The sequence below is a fragment of the Cnephaeus nilssonii genome (genome assembly GCF_951640355.1).
Source record: "Cnephaeus nilssonii genome assembly, chromosome: 9".
In the NCBI taxonomy this organism is placed as follows: domain Eukaryota; kingdom Metazoa; phylum Chordata; class Mammalia; order Chiroptera; family Vespertilionidae; genus Cnephaeus; species Cnephaeus nilssonii.
The window spans coordinates 78574299-78595247 of NC_137080.1; the positions used below are offsets into that span (position 1 = coordinate 78574299).

Here is a 20949-nt window from a genome sequence, read left to right on the forward strand (position 1 = left end):
TCACAGGACAAAGATTCGTGACTGCCCTTTTCAGTTCCCAAAGTATTTATTGATGGATTAATTGCCAGATTGGTCTACTTATTGGTAAGAGGCACTCTTGTTACAGGGAGTTATGTCAAAACGAGCTGTCAGCACTGGTGGTGGAGTCCAGTTTGGTCACACTTTCCGATCCCTCCCTACAGAGCAGGGTAAGAAAGTGCATCAGTCAGATGTGAAAAGCATATGCTGCCTCTCCAAAGTCCAGGAGTGCTTAACACTGTGATGTATATCATTCAGAACAAGAAATTACGTGCACGAAAGGAGTTTATCATAACATGAAATTTTAAAAGTGACAATTTCATCACACGGTTACACTGCTGTTTTCCTTTTTTTTCACTTTTTTTTGTGGTTTTGTCCTTTTTTGTTTCATTTTTCATTTCCATTTTTGTTTTTTTATGGAGGTTCAGGGGAGAGTCCAGATTTGATCCATTGAAGTGTAATCACCCTCCATGATATATTATATATTAGAAAAAATATCAGCAGCAAGACTCTGGAAGTAGGTTGTTTGATGTAGCTAGTCTGTCTTTTCTGTTTTGCCCTCTTTCACGGCGGCCTCTGAGGTTTTCCGCAGGGGGGTTTTCTCCGAGTTGGCATGTCCTGAGCCAGAATCCGCCGCTCCGCCATTTTTGTGGGTAGTGTGTTTTTCCAAGTAGTTCAGCATTTCACTGAGGACTGTTTGGAAAGTGCTTAGGGCTGCACATATTGCTGGAGTCCCAAAGCCATGAGTGATCAAACTGGAAACGAGAAGTGATAGGAGAAAGAGATGAGCAAGATACAGTATGAAATAGGACAATAAATCCCCCATTTGATCCAGAACATTCAATTCAACAGGCATTTTTTATATTCCTAAGTGGTGCCAAGCATTGTGGAAGATAGAACACAAGTCAGTGTATTCCTTCTGACCATTAGAAATTTGGAATGTATTTGGAAGGTTTGTCATTAATAGAGTTGACATGCATGAATTATTAGCAAGTCTGAGTATTTAACACATGACTTGACTCTGACTATCTCATCAAGAAAGTCAGAAAATACAACTTTCTATGTGTGGGAATCATCTCATTTTAAAGAATGATACCCATGCTTGATTGGGCATAGATCATATAAGAAGAAATCAAAATTGGTGGAGTATGCTTGATGGCTGTTTCTTTGACTTCATTCTTTTCTTCTTCATAGTAATAGAGTTGTATCTGGGCAGGTGGCCATCCAGCTGGGGACTATATTTCCAAGCTTCCCTTGCAGCTAGATTTGAACAAGGGACTAATCCTCCCACAATAAATTCTGAGGGGCTGTATGAGACTCCCACCTGCTTAAAAGAAAACTGAGTGCCCTTTGTGTCCTCTCAAAATAGTTATGCAGCTAAGCAGATGAGGATAGTCACCTTGGTGATGGAGATGGAACAGCATAGAAAGGACCCCCTCACCTCTAGTCTCTTTAGTGAGAGAAAAACAAAATTCCATCTTAAGTACACCACTCTGTATTTGGGTTTTAGCAGCTAACTAATTAAATAATAATCATAACTAATAAGCAAATGTAGGGTGCCATTGCAACCTCAGTATAGGTAGCCCTTAAAACCATAACAGATATTTCTAGTTGAACAAGTAAGTGCAGATTCACTCTTCTTGTGAATAGAAGCCATCCAGATTGTCCACTTGGTCAACTGTCACTGAAGTAATACTGCCAGGTTGCTCTCCATTATTCATACTTGAAATAATATTGAAAAATATGTTTGACATATATTATGCATGTTATACTATGTATACAACATGATATATATTGTGTATTAAAAAACCAAACTATCAACTTATTACAAGCCCTAGGTTGTTAAAACTTTAGAAGTTTTTAACTGTTATAACTTTAGAAGTTTTTAACTATCCTTCATAACATGTTAGCTAGTTACCTCTCTTAGGGTATGTAATCTTTAGGAACAAAAATATAAAACAATGAAAATGAGGGACTTAGGGTCTAATGCAGCCCACCCATATCACCTCAGTGGTGGCAATAATAAGATCTATCACATGGAATTGTGTTTATATTAATTCATTTAAAGGACGCAGAATTGTGGCTTTGGGGTTTTAATGGTGAGGGTAAGATTTTCTGCATGTCCCTCATTACACTGCACAGGTTGCTAGCATCCTTCATCTGAATATTTTGCAAAGCTTGCCTTATGTCTAGGACATAATTAACACACTCAATAAAGGAAAACAACCTCAGTCTCCAATTAATAAGAAACAAGAATGGTCAGTGTTTGGCCAACCATGTGCACCAAATTTGTAATATAAGACATCATCATAGTTCAAGCATATGCATATCTTTGCTGCAGTGTCCTGCACTACTGAGGAGGAAAACTGACTTCCGCTCCATTTCTACAATGAGAAGAATCCATATGCTTTAGAAACTATCAGGGAGTCTGGACAACAAGTGGAATTGATGGGAGCGGTGGAGGAATTAAGCATGGCTGACCCATACAAAGAACTGAGGGAAGCCTCCATTGATATCTAGATTCTTGGCCCTGGAACAAACTACCTATTTTCTCATGCTTTAATCCTGTTTCAGGGATCCTTACATCATTAGATGAGTGTTATTTTCCTCTATACTGCCATGTCCTCTTTGGTTATGACTACCTTCTTCATCTATAACTGAATATGCGGAATTAATTTTACTAGGTTAAACATTAAAGTTACTAGCCAATATTTGAGTTCTGACCATATGGCAGGCCCTATTCTGAGTACTTTATCCTGTATCATCTCACATAACCCTGGCATCAACACTAAGTAGGTATTATTATCTCTGTTTTATAGATGAATAAATTAATGCCAGAGAAGTAATAATTTGCCTGAGAAATCTGATATTCTGTATTGCCTCTACTTATGTTCTTCTCGGGTTAAGGGTGTGTTTTAGTCCTTTTCTTTGCCAAATCACATTATGTTGGCAGTTTTAGCTTAGTTTCTCTAACTTGGTTTTGTGGGCAGACTTGTAGGCCCAGAAGATGTTAATTCTTTGAGCTCACTTTCCTGTATAAGACAGGGTTTTTTAAAATCACGTACAAAATGGATAGGTGTATATAAATGCTTTAATTCTCCATGTCCAGAAGAGTTGTCACCATAATGAAAGGTTCTTAAGCTGGTATCCTTCTTGGCTGATGGCCTTTCCTGCTTCTGAAATATGTACCTGCTCATTAGCAGGTTGCATTGTCATCTCTGCCCTGCACTGAGAACCAGGTGTCCCAAGTCTTCACATTGGCTCTGACCTTAGGCAATTTGTGATTTGGGGGAAGTTACTTAGCCTTGTAAGATGACAATGGTCTAACTAGAACATCTGCATGGTTCTTTCCAACTCTAAGCTTCAATTCATTATTATGAATGCTTATGGTGCTCTTCTTTAAATGCAGGGCATGAACAGAAGGTTATGGAAGTTCAAAGAACACTGAGCTCAACAGAGAAGTCAAAAATTGATTGTGGAATATTCAACATAAGAAAAGTAATTACTTGAACTGTTATCTTTCCACATGAAAAACATCATGTAAATTTTGTTGGTTTTCTTAATTTAACAATACCTTCACATTGAAAAAGCATGCACCTGCCCACCCCCTCCCTAGGTGATACTAAATGCAAAGCATAACCTCTATTCTAACAGCTTTCAGTGAGGCTTATGAATCTAAATAATTAATCTAACACTGTTTTAGAATAGCACAGAAAAAAATGTAAAATCACAGGATGGTTAAAAACAACAACAACAAAAAAATTTCTGGGAATATCATGAAAGTCTCTTGGCCCCAACCACTCCAGAAAAACAAGTGTATATCTCACTCTTAGTGACATACAAAAAGGAGAGAATAAATAATGTAGAACATATAGAAAAATAGAAGAAAAACAGAACTGGTAATGCTGACTTTCAGTCCTAGATAGAAAATAAACTAAGGTCATCTGTAATGTAATACACTACAGTCTAATCTTAAAAATCCTTGATACTGGAGATTGTTTTTTTTTCTTTTGAAAATATTAGTTTTTAACCACAGACTTAATATTAGGTTATACTTGGAATTTGCATGTATTTTCATAAGATTAACATCAGAGAACATTTCCTAAGTAGATAGCAAATATTACCTGGGTAAATAGTAGCCATGATGGTTTGAAGTAGGTAGTCAAAATCTAGAAGTTCTAAATTCAAATTCATCTAAAAGTTGATCCTCATGAGACAAGTGAAAGAGACAACTAGCAATGTATCATCTTCATGTCACATTTAAAAAATTTTTGCTGAAGAATGGCAGAGGATACAAATGTTATATGGATTTCTTAACACATTTGCATTTCCTAGGTCTCTTTCCCTTATCCTTTGTAATAGTGTGTTCTATTACTTTATTTTAAAAAGGCTTATCTCAGGCATATGTCCTCTCCATCCCCAAACCTATGATGGTCATTCTGTTGTGTACCTTTGTTTGCCCTCTTTCTTCTTTGTAGCCAATCAAAGTCTACTCACCCTTCAAAATCTTTGGATGTTACTGAAAAAAGGGAATTAGTTTCCTGATTCCCTTGATTAAGATATTGAAAAAGAGGCGTTCCTGCCAAAGTGATGAGAAGACTTTAATAGAATCCTGAGGAGAAAGGAGTAACATTCCATCCAAAAATGTGAAATAGAGCAGAGAGAAGACAATGGGAAGAAAATAGACCCATGAGAGTAAGATCTCAGTCATCAAAGTGAGCAAGAATGATGATCACTTAGAGCAAAAGTGATCATCAAAGTCTACAAAAGTTTAATGTAAGTGGCAAAAAGGATGCTATGTATCTCTAAAAATGTATGGTTTGGGCTCTTACTATAAATTTGTTGTCATAATTATAGTCTAATATTAAAAAACATAGAGTGCTAAAACAAAGTGAAAAAAACCCACAACCAAAAGCAAAAATAATAAAACAAACAAGTCTGAGGTGGGGTACCACTGTCATTAGCCTATACTCTGCTGCTAGCATTTGGGTAATAGTCACCTCCAGGGGGCAGCAGCCTAGGGGAGAATGAGTGGGGACTTCAATGTATGGAATCATGGAGTTAACAAAGGCTAACATTTCCTTGGTTCCATTTGGTAGTCTCTGATGCTGGTAGACCTTGAAGTTCAAGAATGAGCAAGAGAAATAATGCAGGGATAGGCCTGAGGCTTGTGGGAGATAGTGCTATGTTTGCATATAAAAGACTAAATGGTAATTAAGATGCTTTGCTCTTTTCAAACTGTCAAGTAGAGTTGAGACTTTTCAAATATAGAAAACTCCTATTTCAGGATAAAGAAAACACAGGAATGTGTTTTTGAGACACTAGCTTGTTAGGTAATCTTTGAAAAATTATGGGAGATGAGAAAGGATGCAGTGAGATGGAACAGAGAAACATGCCTTTATAATCAAAGTGGGGGGGGGGGAAAGGACAGATTTGAGAAACTCTAGGTTTTTAAATTACATTTAATTAGTCCCTTAACAAATTTTTTATAATTAGATTTTTAAAAATCAAATTTATTGAGTTTGAATTTACATAGGGTAACAGTTAATCTTTTTAGGTATATAGTTTATTGAATTTTGACAAACTCAAAAGGTCATATAATCACCACCATTATCCAAAAGTGTGGTTGTGTTCCTTTTTAATGCATTCACTCTCCTCACCCCCAGCTACTGAGAATCAGTGCTCCAATTTCTATCCCCAGAGTTTTTGCTTTTTCCTTTAAATACCATCTAAACTGAATCATAAAGTCTCTAGACTCCTTGTGACTGCCTCTTTTCACTAAACATAATAATTTTGAGAATCATCCACTTTGTTGTGTTTATCAATAGATTCTTTTTATTGCTGTAAGTGTTCCAGTGAAGGGATTTATCACACTTTGTTCATGTAATTGATTATTACAAATCTGAAATGTTAACACTTAAAAACATAGAGGTGATCACTGAAGTGCTGTCTGGGTTTCTGAACCCAATAAAGTAACTACTATTTCCCTCTATAAAAGTCTTACAGAGCAGTAGCAATGCAATTTACTGTAGGATTTTAGTCATATATCTGCCAAATTCTCCCAAAATACCACGTGATAAGTAGGGGGCGGGGGTAGGGTGGGGGGAAGTGAGCTAGATGACAGCAGAGTGAGGAAGAGTCACAGCTGGTTGGACAATGAAACCCAAAGTGTGGACTTAAGGGCAGTTGTCAACCTTGAAGGACATCTCTGGTGGAGCTCCACAAGGCTCTCTCATTAATTCCACGCTGCTGCTCGACATGTCAATTGACAATGTGGTTGAAGGCATCATGGATTTGTAACTTAATGGCTGGAATTAAAATAGAGAGGAAAATTCCTGCATTGGATAGCAAAAACCAACGTGCAGAAATACCTTAATGTGGTAAAAAGCTTAGTTGGTGGCCAAAATCAATGATGTGAAATTTAGGGGAGATTAAGGAAAACATATCCACTTGCAGTACACTGAAAGATCTGACTCAAGAGTAATTGTTAGGAAAATGTCTTACCAAATCAGTAAGTCTAAACTAAAAAAAGCAAGGGTCAAAATTTGAGGTTTGAATCATAGCTTGTCAGGCTCAGTAGCTATATTTATCTTGAACTATTCTTTCTGTCTCTAACTAGATTCCAGCCCATTGATTTCATTTTCCTATTACTAATTTCACACTGAGGAGCAGGAAGGTTCTGACAACTGACTGTGAGCAATATAATCACCTGCTGAGAAAATCTAGACTGACAGTTTATAGCACCTGATGTTAGAGAAAATGTAACTTATATTTAACAGTCATCTTCTTAATTTTATTCATGGTTTAAAAAACTCCTATTTTGCTAGACCTCCCAATTAACATTCTCTAGAGCATCTTTCTGCAACATAAACCATCTCTTTAAATTGGTTGAGTGCAGGAAGGGAGTAACTGTTTGCTGGATCTGTTACCACTGTAATTAGCTAGTTGTTAATATTAACAGTAGGAAGAAGGCAAAAGGGAGGCCAGACACTATAAGCATGGTCATCTGGGCAGCTTCACCAGAAAGCTGCAACTTTACAGGTCACTGGGGGAAAAGGTCCAACAAAGGGGAAGATAGATGCATGCACAATAAAGTCTGCGTGACATAGGGAAGGTAGTTGTATGCCAGTCTAACCTGGAAAAGAAGATAATTGGCCAGAGGCGTGGAGCCACTGCAAGCCTGTGAAAATTTGGCAATACATAATCCCAAAACAAAGGAATTCTCTCTCTCTTATTCCTTTTGCTTCCCTCCTACTTCCTTGCACTTGCCCTCCACAATAGACATGTGGCCCTAGAAGCCACATGGCCCATAGCCATGTGGACCCCACATGCAATGGACTGCAGTTGGGAACACAAGCTAAGCTAGCCAGATCCTGGATTAAACTGTGCAAATAAGGAACAGAGGCTCAGGGGAGTGGCTTCAATCCTAGCTCTGCTGGAGACAAAATGGGACTTTTTCCTTGGTGGAATGGAGGTAGATGGGACCTTGGAAACTCAGGGGTTTAATTCCACAGAAATAAAACTTTCCACAATGCCTTATCCTCCTGTGGGAGCCTCCAGACATTATTCCAACAGCACCCCAGGAAGCCCATTTCCACCAGCAACAGGTGGGGGCATGGAGGACTCCCCACTGATAACAGATCCAGTGGTGAAACTCTACTTTTTGACTTTTCCCCTAAGTGTTAGGGCATATTCACATTTCAGCAATTGGAGGGACACTACTAGGTACAGCAACCTTTTCTGGAGAAATTGTGTGTGTGTGTGTGTGTGTGTGTGTGTGTGTGTGCGCGCGCACACACATGTGCACACCTGTGGAGTTACAGCTTTTGCCTTCTTATAAGGTGACTTCCTAATCTCTTCTTGACCAATGACTTGACCTGAATAAGTTCTGACGCATACTTTAACTTTTTAAAGGAAAATATATAGCAAAAGTTTTAACTTTATTCTCTATCGGTGGCATTACAAACAAAGAAATTGAGCTCGACTGGTGTGGCTTAGTGGTTGAGCCATGAACCAGTCTATCTATGAACCAGGAGGTCATGGTTTGATTCTCAGTCAGGGTACATGCCGGGTTGCTGGCTCAATCCCCAGTAGGAGGTGTGCAGGAAGCAGTTGATCAATGATTCTCATCATTGGTGTTTCTATTCCCTCTCCCTTCTTCTCTGAAGTCAATGAAAATATATTTTTTAAATGAAGTAATTGTGAGTCAGAAATAAAAAAGGTAATAGAGGATGAAAGAGAAGAGATTTCTAATTGAAAGGAAATAAATTACAATCATTTTTCTTTTACCTTCTGCAGTTTTGCTAATCAGATGAGTTACAAACAGTGTTTATACATATAAACTACAGTCATGTGCCACATACCAATGTTTTAGTCAGTGACTGATGGCATATATGATGGTGCTACACCATCTAGGCTGTGTAAGTATCCTAATATATAAAAACCCAGGGTCCATAACGACAGACCGAAGGCTCCACCGAACACCGGAAGTCAGTCCTGCAGTGTTGCCATGGCGACCCAGCACTGACTGCCCAGGGGGCTGTGGGTCAGGCCTGGAGAGAGGCCTGAAGAGAGGGGCGAGGTCTGATCCACAGCCTCTGTGGAAGCCGTTGATCAGCTGTTGTCTCTCTTTCTCTCTGTGCTTCTCCAGCAGCTGTGCGTCTATTTCTCTCCAGGCCTCCGCGGGGGCTGCTGATCAGCCCCACCTCTCTGATCAGGCCTGGAGATAGGCCCAGAGATGCTGACTGGCATAGAAACTGACCAATCAGAACCAAATCTAGGTGAACTGTGAGGAGCCAATGGCTGCCTAGGAGGCAGAGCTTTTGATGCTGATTGGCATAGAAACTGACCAATCAGAACCAAATCTGGGTGAACTGTGAGGAACCAATGGCTGCCTAGGAGGCAGAGCTTTTGACACTGACTGGCATAGAAACTGACCAATCAGAACCAAATTGGCCAGCATGGGAGGGCAGCTGGGGGCAAGATCAGGCCTGCAGGGGAGGGCAGTTGGGGGTGAGATCAGACCTGAAGGGGAGGGCAGTTGGGGGTGATCAGGCAGGCAGAGGCAGTTAGGGATGATCAGCCCACAGGGGAGAGCAGTTGGGGGCAAGGTCAGGCCGGCAGGGGAGGGCCGTTGGGGGTGAGATCAGGCCAGCAGGGGAGGATAGTTGGGGGAAACCAGGCCGGCAGGGGAGAGCAGTTGGGGGCGAGATCAGGTCGGCAGGGGAGGGCAGTTAAGGGCAATCAGGCAGGCAGACAGGCAGAGGGGTTAGGGGCAATCAGGCAGGCAGGCAGAGGCAGTTAGGGACAGTCAGGCAGGCAGGCAGGCAGGTGAGCAGTTAAGAGCCAGCGATCCCAGATTGTGAGAGGGATGTCCAACTGCTGGCACCTCCCCAAGGGGTCCCCAATTGGAGAGGGTGCAGGCTGGGCTGAGGGAACCTCCCCTCCGTGCACAAATTTCATGCACCGGGCCACTAGTCCTATATAATAAAGAGGTCATATGCAAATTAACCCTCATGACCTCACAAGATGGCTGCCTATGACCAGGCCTGCAGGGGGGTTAGTGAGGGATGACCAAACAACTGAACAGCAGACTGCGTGGGGTGACCAGGCTGGCAGGAGGTTTAGTGAGGGGCGACTAAACGACTGAATAGCAGGCTGTGTGGGGTGACCAGCCCAGCAGGCAGGGGCGGGGGGCAGTTAAGGGCAATCAGGCTGGCACACAGAGGCAGTGAGGGGCGATTAGGCCGGCATGGGGGGAACAGTTAGGGGCAACCAGACAGGCAGTCAGGTGAGTGATTAGGAGCCAGCGGTCCAAGATTGTGAGAGGGATGTCCGACTGCCGGTTTAGGCTTGGGATCAGGCCTAAACCAGCAGTCGGACATCCCCCGAGGGGTCCCAGATTGGAGGGAGTGCAGGCTGGGCTGAGGGGACCCCCCCCACCCGCCATGCACAAATTTCGTGCACTGGGCCTCTAATACTCTATAATGTTTGCACAGAAAGGAAATAGCCTAAGGATGCATTTCTCAGAGAAACATCAATGTTTCTCTCTCCCTCTCCCTCTCCTTCTCCTTCTCCTTTGCTCTGACTCTCCCTCTCTCCTTCCCTTCATCCCTTTCACTCTCTCTAGAAATCAATGGAAAAAATATCCTCAGGTGAGGATTAACAAAGAAACAAACAAGCAAAAGAAATTACCCCCATAATTAAGGTGCCACATGACTGTACTTGACATTAATGATGATGGCTATCAAGAAACTTCCATAGAATAGAAATTTCAAAAACTTCTCTTCACACGTTGTGACCCTTGATTAAGGGCATTTTTTTTCTTGGGGCCAAGGCCTTATGTGTTTATCTTTAAAATCTCTAAAACTTCAGTGTTAATTTGAAATGCAAGTTAATATAAGATTGTGAGTGGACAATCTACCAGAGGGACAAGAGCTGTTTTACTTTTCTTAATCTGAGTAAATATGGTTTACATTTCACTAGCTTTGTTGTATTCCAGACAAAACTGTTTCCATATTGCTCGAATTGTCCTTCAGAAGTGCTTTATCATTACTTTAATTGATCTGTCTAAACTAATTTAAATTAAATCACTAAAGCAATTTTCTAAAACGTAGCCTAAAGCAAACTCTTGTGGAATCTTCCCCTGGATTCTTCCTCTGTTGGCAAGAGATGGGCCTGGATTCCAGCACATTCTTTCCACCTACTAAGCAAACACTGATTTAATATGTACTGAAAAGAAAACAAAAGCCTCATTAGTATTTGCCACTGAAGACTGGGTCACTCAGTTGTGTCTGCCAACCATGGATGGATTTTTCTAGCTTTCTTTGGATATACCAAAAGCTGGAAGTAATCGATACTATTATGCTACAAACTAGAAGACTGAAAGTCGAGAGAAAATAGCCAACTGCCATTTTCTCATTTCATTTTGTCAAATTTCAATTTTCTACCTGGACAATGTTTGACAAGCCGACTTCTCTTCCTCCATTTCTTTTGGTATGTGTAAAGGTTGAAATAGTTTGGGCTATTATTCCTACTATTTTGTTATGTTGCATTATTCCAATGGATGTTTGCGAACGTGTATTTTTGCTTTTCTGAATTGCATGCGGATGCCACTGTCATCAACTTCAGTTCTATTTTTTAGCCTCTGGGAAGCATGCAGGTAGCAAGATTTAAAGGGAAGACAAATCTCCTTTTCCTTCCTTCCTGGATTATTCAGCTACTGCAGGCTGAGTTGCAAATACAGCCCCAGGCTCAGCCTGTACTCCCACTCTAGTTTTTGGTGGCAGCCGGAAAAGTGCCTTCTTGTACTCATGAGAACAGCTGTGAGGCCAGGGGGCTGGGAAACAGACCCCAGAAAACATCAGCAAAGGATTGCGGGCCTTTTTTGAAAACCCCTCCTTTCTGTTCAGAGCTATGAGGGTAAGGCCCTTCATCTCTCTGAAGCAGCACAACCCTGAATATAGGCCAGGGAGAGAGACCTCACCCTGAGGAAAGTAGCTGGGTCCTATTCTTCCAGAATTTGATGGCATCTATCCTAACAGGTTGAAGAAATAGAGGAAATGGAAACTGTCTGATTGTTCTTATTTTCTACATAGATTATATTATCCCATAGCCCCAAATGATTTAAAATTGAGTTTAACCAAGGTGCATATTTATGGTACATTTTGCTTTGGTGGCCAAACATCATTGAAATGTACTCATTAGCAAGGCCTTCACAGCACTCGCAATGGTCTGTGGTTCCTTCAGCTGGTGTGGTTCTCAAACCTAAACATATATGAGAATCACCCAGGGAGCTTTTTTTAAAAAAAAAAAAATACCAATGCGTTGGTCCCACCTCAAAGATCCTGATTTTATTGGTTTGAGAGGGGTCCAAAACATCAGTATTTTTAAAACAGTTTAAATGCAGCTAGGAAGTTGGATGTGTATTCTTAGGGCCAAGAAATAACACCTAACTACCATGACGGCTATCCTTTCTAGGAAAATGAAGATGATGAATTTCTTCAGCATTTCCCCCAAGAACTTCGGCAGAACCTGAGTTCTATGGAATGTCAATAAGTATTTTGAGAAAACACACACACACACACACACACACACACACACAAATAGTTTCTGTGATCAAGTTTTGAAAACAGGGGACTAAGTTTTCCTTTCATTCAAAAATGGTTCCATTCAAAAGGTTCTGGGAGCCTTTGACATGCTAATGTGCACTGGCACACTTCAAGAGAGGTATAGTAGTCAGTCAGGGTTTCTTGATCCGAGAAACACTTGATCATGAGACAATTTTAAGGCTCATCTCATGGGACTAATGCTCTATGAAACTCACTTTGGAGAAATGTGTTTATGACTGCTCTGAATCTCTGTCAGACTGGGAGAAAGGCTGCCTCCTCACCCCGTCCCCCGCCCCCCTCCCCCCAAGGCCACATTCTTCCTGCTCTTCTCAGCCACTTATTCTGAGGTCCCAAAGGGGAATGGATGGGTCCTTGGGATTCCATTTTATTTCAGTCCAGCTCAATAGAAAAGAAGGCTAAGGATACAATCATTGCATACCCATTAGGAGAGACCAAAGTCAATCACAGACAAGTCAACTTTTTGAAGGTAAAGACTTTTTTATTTTTTACCTTTATCCTATTTTTAATTTTTATTTTTTTTACATATGGGAATAGAGCTTTTGTGGATAAGTGAACCATAACCATTTCTTTATATTTCTCCCTATTAGACCATTGATATTTTCTATAGTATAAAGGAATGAAGACACTAATCTTAGGACTGTTGTGCTTTTTTAGCTAAACCCTATTCAATTGTTGACTTAAAAATAAACGAGTGGCTAAAGCATAAAGAGAAGAAATGAGATCATGTGGAAATATAGCATAAACAATGATTTAAAATAGAGCAGTAAACCAGCAATGGAGAAAAACACCATTGGTCTAGAAGGAGCTTTAGAGATCATCCAGCTTAACTGCATCGATTTACAGAGAAACACCCAGAGGCTGGACTGGTGAAGTGCCTGCCTTTAATCCACACGCCCAGCTGGTAACCGAGACAAGACTGAGCTAGGCTCCCTGACCTCCCCCTGAGTGTCTCCCATGATCCCGTGCTGTCTCCCTATGTCTGCTCCCCAGTCCATAGCTCAAAAAACCAGAAATTATTTAAATAAAAATTCACCAAATTTCTTCCCCAATGTATGCATTCCCACAAATCAATTATTCACACATTAACTATTGTGGGCCATTTTTGCCACTTATTATTAGAAACAATTGCCTCTGGTTTCTGTTATTTTAATTACTAACTTCCTACCTGCTGAACCTAAAAATCCATGAGAATGTCATCAAATGACCTGCTATTACATATGTATCTCTTGTAGCATTTAAAACAAATGCCACACAATGTGTGAAGTACAATAAATATTGGCAACTGATTAAGTTCTTTAATTTCCCATTTAGTAGTAAATTAATGTAAGTGATTTAATGTTGATTCATGTGAGAAGTGCATCGTGATTCCATTTGTCTGCTGATGAAGTGAAAATTGTTTTAGTTTAGTAGACATTGCTGTAAGTGCAAGGTTTACCTCAAGGGAGTCACTTTTCTTTTGTGTAAATACAGATTACCCTTGCCCACTTAACTGGTGAATAAGACCCAATGAGTATATTTTTCTTTGCACCTGGGAAGGGCACTCACTTGTGGAGTTTACGTTTTAAAGTTTAATTTCAACCTTATGTAAAGGAGCTTAAGTTTGGGAAACAGGATTTTTTTTCCTTCACAATTCAGGCTCACTATTTCCAATATTCTTTTTTAAAAAATATATATATTTTATTGATTTTTACAGAGAGGAAGGGAGAGGGATAGAGAGTTAGAAACATCGATGAGAGAGAAACATCGATCAGCTGCCTCCTACACACCCCCTACTGGGAATGTGCCCGCAACCAAGGTACATGCCCTTGACCAGAATCGAACCTGGGACCCTTCAGTCCGCAGGCCGATGCTCTATCCACTGATCCAAACCAGGCAGGGCTATTTCCAATATTCTTAAATAAAATGGGCTTAGATGTTCCCTTGGACTAGGCAGAACATCCTAGAACAGTAAAGGAAAGCTTACTATTTTTATTTCTTAAATGCTAAGCTTAGTTGTATAATTTATTTCATGATGCTTTCTTTTGGGATTAGAGACTTAATTTAAATTTCTTCATTTCTCTTCTGGCACTAAAAATACTTGTGCAAGATTAAGAAATTCACCCACGGCAGATTACCTTCCCTGCCACTTTCCCATCCCAAGGGAGGGGGACTATACACATCGTAGGCTCCTCGGAGAAGACCAAACATGCTCACGCTTAAGTAAAGAGAAACATCCTCTCTTCAGCATGTTGCCAAGCACATAGCACTCAGAAGATGCTAGTTGAGTTGACGGGGGTGCATGACATATGTGGAACACTAACGAAAATGGGGATGAATAGCCCAGGAACAAAAAACTCAGAGAGGCATGAGAGCTGTCTTTAGAGGCTGGGAGGGTAACTGACTCTGTAGGACTTTAGGGAGACAGATGTTGCCTCATTGGGGAAAAAAAGGCATTTCTAATAGAGCTGTCAGAGACAGGAGGATGCTTACTCGAGCAAAGAGCAGTCTATCATTGCAAGTTTTCAAGCCTGGAACGGGTGACAACTTGACAGGGATGCTGAACAGAAGATCCAAATATTGAAGAAGAGTGGGGAATATAAGGGAGCTTTCAACAGTGAGAATCAATGGAAAAATTTAATCACCAGCAGGCACACAGGTATCTGGGAATGCTGTACATTTCTTACTTTCAAAGCATTATGGGAGTAGTAGGAGCATCTAATTCTAAGGTGTGATGTCAGCACACTTTCTGACTCAAATAGGAGAATTAAGCACATTGATCATTCCATTTCTTCAGCCCATGGCCCTGGGGAATGAATCAATGGAGGATTCATTTAAGACCTAACATAGCATCATTATCTTCATTTATTAATGTATATTTGCTGGGCACATACTATGTGCTAAGTACTGTGGATGGAAAAATGATAGCCTGCATGCTGCTTAATTCTCTATTATAAAATCCCTCTCATGTAAGTCTGACTATTAATTGTCTTCCACATTAAAAGTCCCTAAACAATGGGACAGTCCTTTAGTTATCTTGTACCGCCTGCCATTAGCATAGTAAAATATTAGAAACAATAACGTTTCAGGCTGCCAACTGAGTGCTGAGAAAGAAAATTTCCTTTTTCTGATAGACTGTTCTTTCTAAACTGAGTGTTAAAGATAGTTTAACCTCCTTCCCTATTAATGTTGCCAGACGCTTGATTTCAGATTCAATGCGATTATGAGAATGTAAGAGGCAAAAGAAGGGAAAAGTTGTTAACATCTCCTGAGATTTCAGAGGAGAATTCCTAAGATTTTGAAAAATTAGGGCTCTGGGTTTCTATCTTAGCAGAACCTGTTCTGTCCGTGGAACCCGATGTCACCTGATCTCACAGCAATTGCCATTCCTGGGAATTGTCTACAGGGTCTCCTACAGATTTCATTTCATTTTCTTCCCGCTTCCAGTAGGAGCTGTGGTGTCTGCTGTGTTCTCTACAGCAAGACACATTTTTTTTTCATACTCAGTAAATTATAAATAATGAATAAATCTGCCTCCTGTTATTTTGATGGAAACAGTCGTGAAAAGCGAGGAGGGTCCCTGCACGCACGGGGTTCCAGAGCACCCTGATATGTCAATTACCACAGAAAATGGGAGGTAGTTACCCGTGCTTTACAGGGCTATGATCACATCCTCGCTTTACCGGGAAATATTCAACCTGCTGAAAGTAAGCCACAGTTCCTAAGGAACCAAATCAAGCACCCTATCAGGTGTAATTCAAGTGGTCTTCACTGGGAAGGAGATTTTGACTAAATAAAATAGTAGCACAAGGTGATGTTACTAGCTATTCTCTATGCCCATTCAATCATGCTCTCTTCTTTTTTCCCAGCCAGCGCTCAGAAAAAACTGAAAGATAAGACTCTGCCAATGGACTGTTTTCAACGTTAGATGTGTTCTGCTTCCTGTCTAACGCATTTTTCTCTTGAGTTTATGCTTCTATCAAAATTAAAGTTACCACCGTCAGTAGGAAATTATGAAAGAAACATACTCTGTGCTAACATTGCTACCCAGATTATTAGCAGAATAATAGATGTAGAATCTCTTTAATATGTTAGTGTACAGGACAGAACTCTCAGCATCACTTTAAACATGAATAAAAATTGTTTTTCTAATAGTCTAGAAATATCCTAGGACCGTGGTTCTTAATGCTGCCTAACTATCAGAATCAACTTCAGATCTGCAAATAACAGATGCCTGAGTGCAATCCTAGACTTGTTGAATCAGACCTTTAAAGGGGTACTCCAGTTCTTAAGAGTTTTAAAAAGCTCCAAGAGAGAGTCCGCTGTGAAGCCAGGTTTAAGGGGCTGCACTTGTAACGTGTGGAGTCTCTTTCAAGGTCAGGCAACACGCAGACTTTTACAGTCCTATTAAGATCATCTATTCAAGCTACTTTTAATAAATGCACAGTAAAAACAAAAACACCCACTTAAATCCAGTCTACATTAGGAGAATTCAATCTGGGTTTTAAATGGAAATGTTTAAACTATGTTTAAGTCTTTTGTTTAAAAGGATATACAGCAGGTCCTGCAATAACATAGTTTCAATATGATGTTGATGAGATGCCATAGGAACTTAACTCTTGTTTGTATCAATTAGCCTAGAGTAAAATTGGTTTCATTATCCATCATTTTGCTTAAAGTTGCAGAACCTAGGGAGGACTTTAAATGAGGCCTAGTGTAATTTAAGACATGGAAAAGAATGAAGTCAGACACTTATCTTATACCATATGCAAAAATTAACTCAAAATGGAGCAAAGACCTAAACACAAGATCTAAAACTATAACACTTTTTACAGGAAAACATAGTAGGCCAAAAGCTTTGTGACATTGGATTTAGCAATGATTTCCTGACTGTGACACAGAAAGAACAGGCAATAAAAGTAAAAATAGTCAAAATTAACTACATCAAAAACATCTGTACATCTATATAAAAAGGACACAATCAACAGAATAAAAAGGCAACCTACCCAATAGGAAATATTTACAAATCATATGTCTAATATGGGGTTAATGTTCAGAATATATAAAGAACTCGTAAAAATCAACAACCAAAAAACAAATTGGCAGATTAAAAAGCAGGCAAAGGACATGAACAGACATTTCTCCAAAGAAGACACAGAATGGCCAACAAGCATATGAAAAAATCTCTAATCATAAGGGAAATGCAAATCAAAACCATAATAAAATATCCCCTCCCACTTATTAGGATAAATACTACCAAAAATAAAAAATAAAAAAGTAAATAGCAAGTGATGGCCAGGATGTGGAGAAATGAAATAAAATTCTGGGCACTGTTGGTGGGAATATAAAACAGTGCAGCCACTATGGAAAACAGTAAGGCAGTTTCTCAAAGAGAGTTATAATATGACATAGTGGCTCTACTTCTGGGTATAGATACAACAGAATTGAAAGCCGAATCTTGTAGAAACATTTGCACACCCATGTTCACAGCAGCAGTATTCACAATAGCCAAAGAGGTGGAAGCAACCCAAGTGCCCATTGATGGATGCATGGGGGTGTAAATAAGAGTATTTAGGTAACATTTAGTTCAAGTTAGAAGTGAAATGTCACATATACAAACAATGGAATGTTATTCAGTCTTGGAAGAAAATTTAACACATGTTACAACATAGACAAACCTTGAGGACATTATGCTAGGTGAAATAAGCCAGTGACAGAAAAACAAATACTGCATGATTCTATTTGTATGAGGCATCTAAAGTAGCCAAATTCATAGGGACAGAAAGTAAAATGGTCATTGCCAGGGGCTGGGGGAAGCAGGAAATGGGGAATTGGTATTTAATAGTCATGGTTTCATTTGTAAGATGAAAAAAAGTCCTGAAGATTGGTTGCAGAACAATGTGAATATATTTAACACTACTTAACTGCTCACTTAGAAATGGTTAAGATGGTAAATTTTATGTCATGTGTTTTTCACCACAATTTTAAAAAGATATAATTTAGGAAATTTGCTATAAAGTGAACTTTGGTTAAGAGACTTCTAGCATCATACTGTTTCCCATTATAAAATCAAGAGATTTCATCTACATAATTAATCTGGAGTATAATTAAAGAAAAATAAATTAAATATCCAGCAAACATTAAAAAGAGTATACTAAGTGGAATTCATAACTTTCTGGTAACAAAATACTCAACATATAAGTAACACCAAAATTTTATAGGTCACACTTGTATAAGTAGATACATTATTTAGTGTTAAACGTTTTAAGGTATGGTTATGCATTTCAAATGGCTGTGATTGAGAATCTGCAGCCACAGATGATCTTGAGTTTTACACCTCAAATTTAATCTCTCTTTCCCTTTTTTTAAAAAACTGAGAATTGGGGAAGCAATTTACCATATCTTTTGCTCTTCTCTGGGAGATACCAGACTAGCTTGTTACCATATTCTGCATGGGGGTGTAAATAAGAGTATTTAAAACCCATTTGGGTAACATTTAGCTTAAGTTAGAAGCAAAAGTTTTCTCTAAAGAGTTCTGTGGCATTAAGTTGTCAAATGACTAAAGTATAAACACATTAGCAGTTTGTGCCTATACTGAGCAAACCAAATGACTTGGCTATTTATTTCACACTGTAGCTGATATTAGATTTACACATTGATGCTCTATTTTATTTTGAGCTCACTGATGAAGGCTGCAGCATCTATAGTTGGAAATAACCTAGTAGACATGACATAGAGATCCAGTTCTCTGTATTTGAACAGTAAGTTCCTCCTTAGAGTAAATTTGTACCTTAAACAGCCTTAAATCCATAATTGAATTAGTATGAAAGTATTAAGTTTTTACTTAAACTTCTGTAAAAACTATAGATGTTTTAAGTATGTGCACAAATAAAAATATGGAAAATATCTGTACAGATACAATAGTGGAGCAATCTGTACCTTTAAACTTGGGTCAGTGGTAGAGTAAATAGTACATTATTTATAAGAATGCTTACGTTATATTCATTTTTCTCATTTTAGCTCACTACCATGATACAATGGAGGGGTTCTTAATTCACTTGCAGCTAGAGGAAGAGAGGCTTGGAAAGAGTGTAAAAGTTACCCCAAACGACCCAGCTCCAATGTGTAAGGGTCTAAATTTGAAGATGGATCTATTGACTCCAAAGTATTTTGTTCTACATGTCTAGGCATTGTATTTCCTTCCAGTTTTAGACACTCACCTTCACTAATCCAGCTGAGTCATAGGAGAAAAGTCCTGTGAACTATGACTTATATTTTCTGCATTTTTGGAAGATAAATCCTAAATTTAGTCTTCAGAGATGTGTCTATTATATCTTGGGGAGTCTTGTGATATTATGAAAAAATATTCTATGTTTCTGATGCTGCAGATAAAATTCTAACTTATTTAAGTACCCATTTTTATTATAATGGGGTATTCTCCTCAACAGCATTATAATCAATGAGAGATATTAAAAATTTAATGTATATTACTCTTTCCTTAGCATTGTATTTAAGCTAAATGATACTAATTAAAAGAGAATAAATATTTTTATATGGATGAGAACTCTCATGTAGGCACAGAATCCTAAAATTTTAAATTGGAAGACACCTAAATAGTTATATATTCTTTCCACATTGCATCCAGGGCATAAGTTAACCAGGAAAAATATTCTATTCTTCTCCAAAGCCTCTCAAATATGAAATTCAAAATATGCTTTTAATAATACATTCTAGGCCCTTTAAATATGTTGGTGTGGGCTAACTTAAGAACCATTTGCATTTCTAGTTGTGTAGAAATTATACTCCTGGAAAATCAGTCTATACTATCCCATTAATTTGTCATATCATCTGTTCATTCAACAATTTACCTAATTAAGGGAAAGGACTGTTTAATGGACTTCAGGCTCCTAATCCAAAGTGTGATTATTTAAAGTAATAGTGGCTATTTTTAAAGCCATAAGTTCTTGATACAATAATCACCAAAGATATTAAATCTTCTTATCTAAAATGCTTCATGCATTAGTTATTTTTACAATTTTATCTTAGATGCTTGGAATTTCAAAAACTTCAGTCAGTCACCATATGCATATATGTCATATCTCTAAATGGAATGGTGATAGGAACACAAAATGTCTAGTTCAGAGAGTTTGAACAATTAGTAAAGACAGTTTGAACAATTTAAAAAGAGAGTCTGAGCAAATTAGAAACCCAGTCTTACCTGAAATGTGTTAAGTGCCTCTGGATGTCCAGGTCTAGAATTGGAGTGGGTCTGGAAGATCCCAGGGGTGATCTATCTTGGCTCAAGAGGTCTTGGAATTCTTTACAAATTTGTCTAAAATAAAAGGTTCAAAGTTGAAGTTGAACTCTTGAAACGGGGGCTTTAACTTCATCCCATGGTATTTTATTAAAGGTTTGTTTTCTCTTTTGCTAGAGGACTAGATACAATTTCATAAAGCAACCTGCAAAGTTCCATCCGCAACATGCAGATGAGGTTCACAGTGGCAGTGTTGCTCTCAACATAGTATGATCATAAACTTTTCCAGTGAGCAACAGTCCAGGGGCATTGATAAAACCAAGGTTAATGTTACCGTGAATATTCATATGTTAGCCTCAGGACAAGGGAAAACCTATGTGAAAGGATTATGAACCATCATTACTTTTTAAATTAAAATATGATGTGGAGGTGATATCATATCTGTAAAGAAGTTTAAATCAAGTCATAGGCTTATTCCAGAGCCACGATTCAAGTAAACTTTGGAAAATCCCCCATTTCCCAATATTTCATTATAATTCAGACTCTTATAGACTAAATTCATAGTTTAAT

At 38.9% G+C, this 20949-nt stretch overlaps 1 protein-coding gene across 2 annotated transcripts in view; it reads right to left on the reverse strand.

Moving 5' to 3' along the window:
• Window positions 1–553: 553 nt before the first annotated feature.
• The window catches only part of TFAP2D (transcription factor AP-2 delta), a gene marked incomplete at both ends in the record, with an annotated part of 52342 nt that continues 31946 nt past the window's right edge, over window positions 554–20949 (reverse strand). For both annotated transcript variants that reach the window (XM_079780657.1, XM_079780656.1), the window contains 2 exons: window positions 554–773; window positions 20344–20457. In XM_079780657.1, coding sequence (XP_079636783.1) covers window positions 554–773; window positions 20344–20457 — 334 coding nt within the window. The remainder of the gene's footprint in view (window positions 774–20343; window positions 20458–20949) is intronic.